General features: G+C 41.4%; 1 protein-coding gene across 1 annotated transcript in view; it reads left to right on the plus strand.

The window, feature by feature from the left end:
* Window positions 1–332: 332 nt before the first annotated feature.
* LOC307216110 (guanylate cyclase 2G-like) overlaps window positions 333–13,832 on the plus strand; it is a 34,286-nt gene continuing 20,786 nt past the window's right edge. The window contains exons 1-5 of the mRNA XM_079975966.1: window positions 333–602; window positions 3,536–3,884; window positions 6,891–7,000; window positions 9,337–9,481; window positions 10,502–10,637. Coding sequence (XP_079832092.1) covers window positions 345–602; window positions 3,536–3,884; window positions 6,891–7,000; window positions 9,337–9,481; window positions 10,502–10,637 — 998 coding nt within the window. The 5' untranslated portion in view covers window positions 333–344. The remainder of the gene's footprint in view (window positions 603–3,535; window positions 3,885–6,890; window positions 7,001–9,336; window positions 9,482–10,501; window positions 10,638–13,832) is intronic.

Raw genomic sequence — 13,832 nt, forward strand, 5'->3', positions numbered from 1 at the left:
ACCTCTTCAAAAGTTTTAAACTGACCTTTTGACACATCAAGATTGGAGGTAGTGCTGCAAGGAAGCTGTTTTGGTGATCAAGGATTCTGTTAATTAGAACTGTTGATGACATGTCATGCTACAGGCAGAGGTGTTGATATACGTAATCATTTCAAGCAGTGGTATAAGTAACACAGAGAAAAGGACGACATAAGGTTTGCAAATTGGAGAGCAGCTTAGTATTTGGTTCAGTGATGCAGTGGTACATGAGCAAATGCCCACAGAATTTCTTCCACATTTACTATGGTTCAGTGATCTCATTTGCTACTGCAGTTTATTCCACTAACACTGCTAGTGATCTTGGAATGCCCAAGCTTGTAATAGCCTTTCAGGCTCCTTGGAATATCTCCCATCCCCTGAGTGGCCAAAGGTTAAGCTCCGCTGTCGAGATTGCCATCGATAAGGTCAATGCGGATCCATCTTACCTAGGCAATTACAGCTTGGAGTTTATTTATGCAGACTCTGGGTGTGAAGCAAAGAAGTCTCTGCATGCTTTCATCAACCAGTTTCAAAAAGAACACATTTCTGCCTTGTTCGGACCAGTTTGCTCAGAGGCAGCAGAGGTTGAGTATGAATTCATCCTGCTTTTTCTCTTTTGTTAATTGTAATAGACAATATTTGTTATCGTGTGCAGCCAACCAGGACACATCCACACCATGCATTTAAAGCACATTCAATGCTCATTTAAAGTGCAAGGCTTCCCCCAGAGCATCCTGGGAACTGTATTTTGTTAACGGTTCTCGGAATTGTAGCTCTGTGATGAGTAAGCTATAGTTCCAGGGTTCCTTGGGGAAAAGCCATGTGTGTTATATGTGTGTTAAATGTACTTTAAATGCATCCAATCAGGCTTTACGTTCCTCTCTTCTCCCCTGCAGATCTCGCTGCACCCCTAAAATCTTCACTGGAGTGTCTCCCAACCTTTCAGCGAAGATTTTGAGGATGTATACAGAGCTGTGAGGTGTGGGGGGCAGGGAAGAAAAGAAGGTGATTTCCTGTTGTGTGAGCAGATATTTATTCCACTTGTGCATAGTCCTGTTTACAAACTTCTCTCACCTTTCTAGAATAGCCTGTAGGTTGTATTTAAAGACTGGAGTTCACTAATCTATTTTATCTAAAAGAGGTGCTCTCCTATGCAGTTGTGGAACTGCTGAGGCCACAGCCAAGATATTGCGGGTGGGAGGCTGTGTGCCTCTACTGTATTTTAGGACACAGTTTGATTATATCTCAGACCTAGCTTAATTTCTAGTCTTTCCATTAGTTCTACGTACTTAGTGCCTATAAACAATTAAAATGGGGCTCTGCACTCAGTGTGTCTGCAAAAAAAAATCACAAAACATTTGTTGTTGTTTTTAAAAAGCAAGGTGACTGATAATATCACTATAATAATTGCTTGCCTGTCTCTTTGAAATATCGTTGGCTCTACACACGGATGGATTAAATCTGTCATGGCACCTGGTTGTTATGCACATGGTTGTTATGCAAGCAGTGGTTTTTGCAATCTTGATTTTGATGGGAACCTAACTTTGGCAACTTAAAAAGGAAATTAACAAACATTATGTGCCACTTAAGCCATAATAAAACCTCAACAAAAACCCCAAAACATTCTCAATAAAAAGACAATTAAAATGGGCATTTAAAAATATTCACAATGAATTAGAATGAACAATTAACTAAAAACATGTAATTTCTATTTGTCTGGATAGGCTTGCCTGAACATAAAAGTTTTATGTGGCTTCCAAAATGAGTGCAGCAAAAGTGATGATTATAGGAGGGTACTTTGTGTTGCCACACAAAGTGGTTGTGGGCTTTTGATCTATTTTTGTCCCCAGCTAAGGAAAATCCCAGTCAGGACTTCACCATGAGCATATCCTCCGACATTTCTGGCACTGAAATAGGGATGCTCCGTTTTTGGTCCTGAGCTCTCGGGCCTGTATCCCATCTTTCCACCAGGTGGTGCACAAACAAGCTAACAGCTGGAAAAGAAACTGGAATCCTGGAGGAGGAGGAGAAGGAATGGGCTTGCTTGAATTCTCTACAGCAGAGGTGGAGAAACTGTGGTTCTCCATACATAACCAGATCACAGCTTTCAACATCCCCAACTCCTAGCCATGCTGACTGGAGCTGATGAGAGGAGATGGGGAGTTCCAAAGAGAAAAAAAGAGCCCTAGTATTAGGCTGGGGAGGGGAGATGCTGCAGCTGGGACAGCAAAGCTTTTCTCTGCAACCTTAGTCTGTTTTACTATGCTCCAGCTCATACCCACCAACATTCCTCCAATGAAAATAGGGGTGTCCTATTCAATAATAATAATTTTACTATTTATATCCCACCCATCGGCCTGGATTGCCTCAGCCACTCCGGGAGGCTTCCAACATATATAAAAGCATAATAATACATTAAGCATTTTAAAAAAACCCTTCCCTATACAGGGCTGCCTCCAGATGGCTTGGGGGGTGGGTGGGTCAGATAACTCCATACCCTCCAACATTTCTCTGATGAAAATAGGGATGTCCTAAGGAAAAGCAGGACATATCAAATCAGAAACTGGGACTGTCCCTGAAAAACAGAGACACTTGGAGGGTCTGTGTTAAATGTGCAACCATTTGTACATATTATTAGAGCTCATGGAGATCTTTAAATTAGAGCCTGCCTATGACAAAAGGCACAACCTGCATTCATTTCAGATGGGCTTGGAAGCAAACAAAACATAGAGTGCTTTGGGGCATGATGGATATGCATGAATAAAGACAGCACAACTCAATTGTGATTTAAATATCCATGCATATATTCTAGTAAATGGTTCACAGTGGTCTCGATAACTGGTATCACAATTGATTTGGGAGAAATATTGGTGTTAGTATCTCACCACCCAATCAAACCCAATGCTGAGTTTAGCTTGTGTTTATTTATGCATTAATATATATCAACTTCACACCTAATTATGTTATATTGTGTTATTCTCTTCTTTTCTGTATCTACTTAAAGCTCCTTTGTTTAGACAAGTTTATCCAGACATGTGGATGTGGACATGTTTGAATCTCTTTTTCGTTTGCCACTGACTTTGTATTTAAATGTTTTAAATTACTTTTTTATTGATAATTTTAATATTTCTTGTAAACCAGAGGTTGTTGTTTTGTTTTGTTTTTACAATCAAGTGGTATATAAGTTCTGTTCAGTAAATAAATACACTGAAATCCTATTGCATTGAAATCCTATACACTGAAACCCTATTGTCATTACTTATGGGCACCATTATTGCAGGCAGTGAAATAGAGAAAAATGATTAACAGCTGGTTTTTGTATTTCCAGAAATGGGAAATCAGGCATTATGTGTTTCAGTTTCACATCCCCCAAAGGCCTCGATGCAATCTGAAACCTATACAGCACCTAAAAGATCTTCATTTGAACAAAATGCTATGAGTGACAGTCAACCAAGTTTACTTATTGCCTCTTGAATGTTACTAATAAATCCAGTTCTTTTTATTATTCTCCACCTAGGCAACTGGTTTGCTAGCTTCTCAGTGGAACATCCCCATGTTTGGGTTTGTTGGCCATACAGCCAAGCTGGAAGATTCCTTTGTTTATGACACTTATATCAATCTTGTCACCCCTCTGCAAATGATCGGGGAAGTCCTTTATAAAACTCTCCACTATTTCGGGTGGAGGTACGTTGGCCTCTTCGGAAGCTCAAGTGATGTTTTCACTTGGGCTGAAACAGAGGAGTTGTGGGCTTCTGTAGAAAATCAACTCAAAAGCAACATCACCATCACTGCTAAGGTGAGATACAACACAAAAGATCAAAGCCTCCATCAAGACAAGCTCAACTATATAGCATCAGTTGCCAGAAGTAAGTTTTTTGTTTCGTTTTTCATGACAGGTTTCTGAGCTCTGGAGGTAAAGAGATCATTCTCCATGTGAGTTCATAAGTCTCTCAGCACCATTGTAAGATGAACTCTGTACATGAAGGATGGTGACCAAAACACTTTATTTGGAACAAACTCAAACCAACATTGGACATGAGAAAAGCCCAGCAGAAATTTATGTCCTCAGCTGCCTCAAGGTCTGGTACTTAAAGTGCCAGACCCTAGTGAAATGAAACACACACAAAACATGGGCTGGACTTACAAAAGGGATTTTACTTCCCAATCCATTTCCCATGGCTTGGTGAACTGTATCTGGCCCATGGTCCACTGGTTACCCACCTCTTACTTAAATAACTTCTGCAAATAGAAGAGTGTCCTCTGCAAAACATAACACACTGCCGCTCAACTTATCAGAAATTGAAGCTCATTGCAGTTTTTTCTTCTCCCTATATGCTGCCTTTGTGTACCTTTGAGCAGATCCAACTAGTGGTGCCTTCCCAGTAGATATGCTTTGTCCAACCAAAGATGCCTTGCTGCCATATGTGCTGTCCACTGGTACTGTGGGCATCAGTGTAGAGAAAACTGTATTAAACCTGTGTGATTACCTGTCCCTTATCTCTCTGGTGCTCCTGGCTCCTGTGTTCAATAAGGTGTTACACTTTAACTTCTTCTGGGAATTGACATTGCATTCCTAGGGTTGCCATACTTCGAAAAGTGAAAATCTGGAACAAAAAGTTGTTGAGCTTTAACTGCGTTTTTGAGCTACTTCTGAGGAATATCGACAAAAACAATACTGCCAACATGGGGTGCCATACATCCAGCTTTTCCTGGACATTTCACCAATTTCCACCCAGTCACTGCTTGCAACTCAGTATTCCGGATATGTCCAGGGAATTCTGGATGTATGGCAACACTACATTCACCTGAAGACGCTCACATTGCATTAAGCCTGAAGATGTAGTCCTGTTTAAATATAGTCACGGTGCTTGGGAATTCTTACCGTAGACAAAAAGCAAGGAAGAGGTGGAATGGTAAAAGTTTAAAAAATTCCACAGGATGCAGGGATGGCCACAAATTTGCATGGCTTTAGAGAAGGAACTGAACAAATTAATGGAAGATAAGTCTACTATAGGCTACTCACCATGATGGGTTTGCTGTGCCTCCTTGTTCAGTTGCTAGTAAACACAGGAAGGAAGAGTGCTCTTGTTTTCAGGTCCCTCCTACGGGTTTTCCATGTGGCTGGCCACTGTGAGAACAGGGTGTCAGACTAGATGGGTCAGTGGCCTGATCCAGCAGGCTCTTATGTTCTTATGCCACATAGGTTTAAGTCATGTGACCACTTGCAGGATTTGAGCTGATGGAAGATCCGATTTGAGAGGCAATTTGGCCTCATTATTTCGGTTTATGCCTATTGACTCATATTATACATATTGCCCAGATATGCCCTAAGGAAATGTTGCATGCATACATGGAAGCCCAGGACGCATGCCTGGTAGGCAGAGCAGAAAGGCGAGATATTCTATCACATATAGGGAAAAGGTAGATATTACTAACAAGATTGTGGTGGTTTTTTTATGGACTGAACCAGCAGGAATTTTTTATCCTATGTGAAAATTCTGATGGGATTCTCTGTGTAAAACTATTTCAATTAAGAAACTCTTTAAATGAGCAGAACTAAGGGCATGATGAAAGATTTCCCCGAGGTTATTTATTTATTAAAATTGGTATACCACCCTTCATCTGAAGTTCAAAAATGAGAACACAAAATACATAATGAAAAACAAACCATACCCAAACACATTTAAAAGGCCACAGGTCGTTTAATCAGCCAAAGGCCTGATTATAGAGAAATGTTTTTGCCTCATGCCTCAAGATACGTAATGAAGCCACCAGATGAGTCTCCCTGAAGAGAGCACTTCACAATTATATATTACCGGATTATATGTTGCTAAACCTTTGTAATGTTCACAACTCTCACCTTTCCATAACATTCTGTTTCACAGGCAAGAAAGGAGTGGAGGTGTCTGAGTCTGGGTGTGTAAGTCACATGGCTACACAAGGCAAAGAGCTCTACTTAATGCCCACTTGTAACAAGAACTACTTATACAATACTTAGTATAAATGGAGGCAGCATTCTCATACTTTTTTCTTTTTTAAAGTACCAATAACAACTGAAGTTGGGAATACTTCTTTGCTTAAGGAGTATTCATATGCACAGCTTCTGGTTACATTCAGGTGCTCTTGTAATGCACTTAATGCACAGGGACTTCCAGAGACCAAATAAGTGACTTTTCTCTCTCTCTCTGAAATATGATACACTTCTCTGGACTGCAACACTTTAATCTTTTGTTCTGTGCGCTGATTTCAATGGGATAGTCATTTGTGTACCTGAGGGCCTGGGGGTTTATTAAATGATTTGGGTGATTAGGAAATGATCTAAAGTTACGCAAAGCATGATCTAAAGTTGCATTGGTTTTAATTACCCAAGATATTTTGTATTGCTTCATAGTGATGCACCCCGAATTACACACAATCAATCAGTAATTTACCAATACCCTTACAACAACTTTGTTCACCACATTATCCAATGTGCATTTATCAAGATATTGTTTTGGCTTTCTTTCCCTTTTGAGTTTTATACCACTGAGTTTGCTGTTGTACCAACTATTTAGTTAGGGTTGCCATATTTCAAAAAGTAAAAACCAGGACAAACCCTAAAGTTGTGTTTTTTTAAAAAAAAAAACCCAACAACTCCAAAACCGCCAAAAAAATCTTGATTTTCAATTGACTTGCCTAAGATCTAGGACAAAGCACTACATTTTAGAAATTCCCCCCAGACGTCATATCTGCCTTTGAAATCCTGGTAATGTAAGGGAAAATCCAGACATATGGCAGCTCTAATTTAGTTGCTGCTACTGGCCTGAGCCAGTGGTGGGTACACTTGACTTTTTAGATGCGCTGGGAACTGATCTGTACTATTTCTTTTGCAGTTATTGTTTTAATCTGCAGTTCTTTGGATGCAAGATCTATTTTGTTAGAGGCCAAGAAACTAGGTATGACAAATGGACCATACGTGTTCTTTGTGCTGCAGCAGTTTGAGGTCAGTAAATAGCTGCAATGTGGTGAGTATTTCTTCATTACCTTGCTAAAGGCATGGTTTTAAGGATTACTGTCCTCAGACTTACAATCTAAAAAGACACAACACAACAGGAAAATGGATTGTGAGGCAAGGGGGGGGGGAGCAAACTCAGGTTTAAGTTCTCAGTTACAAGTTGTATGGATGGTAGGTCAGAAAAGCAATGGGTATCTCCAAATCTAGCATGCTGTAGTATTTAGAATTCTGGACTATGGCTGGGAAGAGTTGGATTCAAATTTTTCAATATCTATCGCAGTAGACACTATTTCTCATCTAACCTACCTTGCACACTTCGTGAAGATAAAATCAAGCATCTATTGTGCCCTATACCAGTGTGGTGTAGTGGTTAAGAGTGGTAGACTCGTAATCTGGTGAACTGGGTTTGTGTCTCCTCCGCTCCTCCACATGCAGCTGCTGGGTGACCTTGGGCCAGTCACACTTCTCTGAAGTCTCTCAGCCCCACTCACCTCACAAAGTGTTTGTTGTATTCATATTACTAAGCATTATGGGAATGGGGTAAACTGCCTATTTATTAGAAACAATGCTGTCAATCACTCTTTTGTCTTCTAGGACAATTTTTTGAAAGAGACTTGGAGTAATGGGAACAGCAGCATCGCAGATGCCTATCAGCCTGTGCTGCTCATAGCTCTCAGATCTTACAGAGAATACAAGACCTATTCTGATTTTGTGAAGGAGGTCCACAGCAAGCTGAAGGAGAAGCAGCTTTCAGACAGTTTCTTTTCTTCACACGGAGAGGTCATATTCACAGCCACAACTTAGATACAGTAGTACCTCAGGTTTCATAAGCTTCAGGTTACAGACTCCGCTAACCAAGAAATAGTGCTTCAGGTTAAGAACTTTGCTTCAGGATGAGAACAGAAATCGTGCTCTGGCGGATCGGAAGCAGCAGGAGGCCCCATTAGCTAAAGTGGTACTTCAGGTTAAGAACAGTTTCAGGTTAAGAACAGACCTCCGGAACGAATTAAGTACTTAACCTGAGGTACCACTGTACTTGTTCCAAGGAGGCATAACAAAAAACCAAGAGGAAACCAGGCCAAATGCCCTCATTTCCCCTAACTTAGAAAGGGCACTGTGATGCCACACGAAAAAAGGGCCAAATATCTCAAATTTTCTAAAGGCAGACATCAAAACATTTCTTGAGAGATTTTCTTCACTCTAAAGCCATGCTGATTAGTTTTAGGAGCGGAGGCTTTCAACTCATTTACTAACATGTGTAGTCTCATTTGACCTGCAACCAGACCCGTGCAGAGCTTGTCTGAGGTGCAAGGCAGGAGTCTTGGTAGAATAAAATTATAAACTCACACAAGAAAGTAGCCAATCCCTTGCAGTCCCGTCCCCCCCGGCAGCTTAGCCCTCCAAGGCCTGGGGCAAGTGTACCCAGCTGCCCCCTGCCACACTCTCCATGGGCCTGCCTGCAACCATATCAGATAACACATACCTTCCAAGTGTCCTGATTTTCCAGGGACAGTCCTGGAATGATGAAAGCTATCCCAGCTTTTGATTTGATCCCAGAATGTTCCTATTTTCTCTGCCAGTGCCAGCACCACTGAGCTCAGGGAGGAGGGTGAGCCACCACTTGTTCTGAGCAGAGTCGGCAGTGACAGTTGTGACTGCAAGCGGATATCCCATTGCCCCTCTGTGGCCTCTCTATGGCCGCCACAGACAGCCTCCTCCCTTGGGCAGCTCACAGCGACTGCTGGAGTGTGGGCGAGGAGAAGAGGCTGCCACTGCCCAGCCCTGAATAAGTTGCAATTTCAGCTGTATAGTGGTACCTCGGTTTATGAACTTAATCAGTTCCGGAAGTCTGTTCTTAAACCAAAACTGTTCTTAAACCAAGGCGCGCTTTCCCTAATGAGGTCTCCCACCGCCAGTGTCCTTCCACCGTTTGGATTCCATTCTTAGACTGAGGTAAAGTTCTCAAACCAAGACACTATTTCCGGTTTTGCAGAGTTTGTAAACCGAATCGTTCTTAAACCAGACTGTTCTCAAACCGAGGTATCACTGTATTTGGGGGAACCACCTGAAGCATCCCTTGCGTTGAGCTATTTCAATTGTTTTTGTTTGATTTTCTCATTGCAAACAGCGGAAAATCTGTAAATTTTGATAATAAACCTGATTTGTAATGGGGGTTGAATAATTTTGATTGCAACTGGATTTTGAGTTTGGAATAAATGAGTCCACTGCTAAATAGATACAGTCAGACAACTGAAAGAATAGTTTAAGAAACTTCTTCCCTCAGAAGCCCAAACTCTTACTCTTCTATATCGACTCTTTTCCAGGTAAGTTCTTATGCTGCCTACCTACATGATGCTGTTTTGCTTTATGCGTTATCCATAAAAGAAATGTTAGAAGGGAAAAAGGACTTCCGTGATGGAAAGGCCCTTGTCAACAGTTTGAAAGGTTACAACAAAACTCCAAAGTATGGTAAGTTTGTGGATTCAGACTGCAAACACAGTCACTTGAGAGAGGGAGGGAAGCTGCACCTCTGTAGCTGAGCTGATACTCTGAACATTGATGCCCCTCCCATGTATCTTCAGGTAAAGCATCTCAAGGAGCAGGGCTGAGACAACAGAAAAGCTTTCATTCACTTGGTACTATCCAAATGTTTTGGACTACAACTCTCATTTGTCCCAGCCTCCATGGACATTCTGGCTGAGGCTGATGGGTGTTAAAGTCCAAGATATCAGGTTGGTGAAGAATACAGAGCATCTGCTAGTACCAAGTCAGAAGGACCACCAGGCTTACTTCATGAAGCAGCACATATTTGGAGTAGATCCATTGATCTTCTAAATAAATGTGCAAAGGAAGCTACTTTAACTATTGCCAAGTGAGCCTTAGGAACTTTTTCCACGCGACTCTTAGGATCTCATGTGATGCCAACAGAGAATGCTTGGGTGCAACTCTGTGATTGCCTGTTGCCCGCCCTTAAAAGTATTGTCTCTCCATGGTTGCATGTTCAGTCAAAACAGCATTGATAGATATAACAGAATAAACAATTTGTTCAACTTTGGCATTCCCAGAAACTCCTCCCTGATTAAAAGTGGCCACCTTATAAGCACGTAGCTGAGCTATGGAGTTTCTCCAACAGCCATTAATCATGATGCCTATGTCCTACTTCCAGGATCAAAGGCAGTACTCTCTGAATACCAGTCACTTGAGGGCTCAGTGATGTTCCTTTTGTAGGCATGTGATTAGCCACTGTGAGAACAGGCTGGGTTTGATGAGCCTCTGGGCTCTTGTGTTCTGACTATCCTGGAAATCTTTGCAACTTAGCCAGTGGACTTTTGACTACTGCAAAATGGACAGGATACATAAATATGTAGTACATTGTGTCTTCCTATGCTGAGGAAGAGGCAGAAAAACAACATCAGTCAAAATGGGACAGGTGCGCTGAAGTGTGGGGAATGTGCTAAAGCTCTTATTTTTAATATCTTTTTTGTTTAGGCATTACTGGCCCAGTCAACATTGATGAATTAGGGGAGAGGAACATGGATTACTCTGTGTATGATCTCCAGGAATTTGACAACTCAGTTCATTTCATTCCAGTTCTTAACTTTGATAGTGTCAGGAAAACAATCAGGTATTATTTGTGTGTGTGGTTCATGGGCACTTTGCAATTTAATCATTTGTACAGGAGATTGACCTTGTAAAGTACTATATAATCTTCATTTTTTGAAGGAGTATCTTTTCCTTTTTGTCCATTTTATAAAGGGAAGAGCTGAGACCAAGAGTCAGTGACTTACCCAAAGTCATTTGAGTGAATTCTACAATATGGCGATATTTGAACCCAGAACCCATGTTCAGCTGCCATGTATCCATGCATTATTGTGGTTGTCTGAAAAAAAGAGAGCAAGCAGCTGCTCCATGTAATTCAGACACCCAGTTACTCTGATGTCCTGATCCCATGGAAGTCTACTCTCCAGCATCTGCTCATGCCTAGACTTTGTGGAGCAGCCCTGTTCCCTAGTGCTCCTTTGATGCCTCCACCTGCAACTTTAAATTCTATATTGTAACAACAAACTGAATTCAGCTTTACAAAATCATTTTTAATTCACCTGGTTTAATTCACCTGGTTCCTTGCAAAGATAACCACATTGCATGTGATCTATTAGTCCCATTGAGTTCAGTGGGACCAAGTGGTTACAGGACTGCAACCTTACTATTATTTGTTAAGCAGGAAGTGTATTTTGACTGCAACATCCTGTGTCTTGTTCTGGTAGCAAGTCAGCAGAAGTCAGCCTGGTGTCCTCCAGATATTTTGGACTACAATTTCCTATAGCCCCAGTCAGCATAAATGGGCAGCACCAGGTTAAGAGGGACAAGATGCCTACTTACATGCAAAGAGGGATATGCTAGCTGTGTGGAAAGCTGCCATCTTCCTCCTTCTTAAATCAATTCAGTGCTTCATTCTTTATGAAAATCTTGAAATTCTATTTTCATTGACTATCTCTGAAATTAAAAGTGTGGATTTAAAACTACAAGGCTTCTTGCCTTTGATGCTACTCTGGAACAAAATGGTGGCAGGACTAGAAAGTCCATTGTCAATGTTAAATTCGAAGGAGATGCGCTGATCATTCTGTTATCATGATCGCTCTGTCATTGTTCGCATAAGCATTGCATGGCTTCCTTTGAACTAATTTGAACTTGTCTTAACTTGAACTTGTAAACATTCTTGCACAGATTTCTGAAATGGATAATCACACACTAAAGATGAATGGTATTCTGATACCAGCAGATATAATGATTATGGGTTGTATGCATCAGAGCATTGAGGAGAAAGTTCTGTCAGCGCAAGGATTTCTTCACGTGCAATGGAATGTTCTCTGACTCTGCTTCTTTGTGACCCCTCACTAAATCTATTCTAGGTTTCCCGACAACCCTCCAGGCTGATTTGGGGATGGCACATGTGATGAGATTAGAGTGGAGGAAAACCCACTGTGCCAGTACTAATCCTTGTCCTAGGGCAAATTTTAAGTTGAATGCCGCCCATCATTATTTTTTTGGCAGGCTTCTAAAGAACAACTGATCAAATCTTCCTCTTTAACATATTGCAAAAACATTTCATCATATTAAACATACTTTACAATAAATCTATCAGTGATATCAACAATGACCTGGTTGACATTAGGCCGGTTTGCCCAAACTTTTTTCAAAGGGGGCCAGATTTGATGAAGTCAACATGCCTGAGGGCTGACCAAAATTGCTGACCATTTTTAAGGACTGAAATTGTTGAGCTTTTTGGGGATTTTATCCCAGGAAGTAAACTGCAACAGGGTCCAGATTAAACTGAACAGCGGGCCGAGTAAGGCCCCTGAAACGGACTTTGGACATGCCTGCATTGGGGGATTAAGAAACCACAGCTAAGAAAATAGAGGATCACAGAAAGGATGCTGGCACTTGGGACTGGAACAGTGAGACTGGCCTCAGAGCAGTTGTATGATAGCTTCAGTTGCATAGGCTCCATGTATCTATTCCAGTGAACAGACAAATCTTGGACTTAGGTTTGCCCCTCTGTTATTGACAGCCATCCAGGTCCAAGGTAGTGCTGAAGCCTGAGCTAACCACAATGTAGGATACAGTGGTGCCTCGCAAGACGAAATTAATTCATTCCGTGAGTTGCTTTGTCTTGCAGTTTTTTCGTCTTGCGAAGCACGGCTATTAGTGGCTTAGTGGCTCTTAGCGGCTTAGTGGCTTAGCGGCTATTAGCGGTTTCGTCTTGCGAAGCAAGCCCATAGGGAAATTGGTCTTGCGAAGCACCTCGAAAAACGGAAAACCCTTTCGTCTAGCGAGTTTTTCGTCTTGCGAGGCATTCGTCTTGCGGGGTACCACTGTACCAGAGCATGTCCATATGCTGCCAAATCAACAAATATTTTCCAAGCATACCATTTTTAATAAATACAAATATGTTACACACAACTCATGGGTAAAAACGCATACCTTGACCTAACACAACAACCCATTTCTCAAAAGATAGCAAAGGCTGAGTGAAGTCCATGGAAGAAAAACACACACCAACAGTCAACTTCAATAAGTCACTTGCTGGACTTGTTCAAAATAAGCCATTCTTAACCTTTACACCCCAAATTTGGCATAGGCCATCCTGAAATATATCAGATCAGTTTGTTGAACCATTTTGCAATTATTCTTCTTTGACAATCACTCTTAGCAGAGTAAGATTATTTTCCATGAACACGGTTTTAACAGTGAGTCTGTAAGTGACTATGGAGGCCAATTCTGGATCCACACATTTTGTAATTATAAGCCGCAGAACCTACTGCCCCCAGTTTCTAGTTAAGATGGCAGAATGCAATCCAATCAACTCACCCTTAAAACTGGGAGGAAAATGGAAGCCAAGATAATGTGAAGAGCTTTCCTGACCTAGGAGCCAGGGAAACTCTAATGAAGGGTTTTCCAAACTTGGGTCTCCAGCAGTTTTTGGGCCACAACTCCCATCATTCCTGACCACTGGACCTGGTAGCTAGGGATGATGGGATTTGTAGTCCAATAGCAGCTAGAGACCCAAATTTGGGAGACACTGTCTAGTGTCTGAACCGGAACCTCAACCTGCTACCTGAAATCCCTCTATTTATATAGGTACTTTCATTCATAGGTTTGTAGTTTATGGCTCACTCTGAAATAACAATGCACTTTTAGTTTCAGATCTGGACTTAAAACCAATTTCTGCTTCATTTTCATGTGGAGAATTATGGCTATTTGTACATTCCTCTTTCCTTGTATGGGTACATTTATCACAAAGTATGTGTGTTAATGAGTT

The sequence above is a fragment of the Podarcis cretensis genome (genome assembly GCF_951804945.1).
Source record: "Podarcis cretensis genome assembly, chromosome: 5".
NCBI lineage: Eukaryota > Metazoa > Chordata > Lepidosauria > Squamata > Lacertidae > Podarcis > Podarcis cretensis.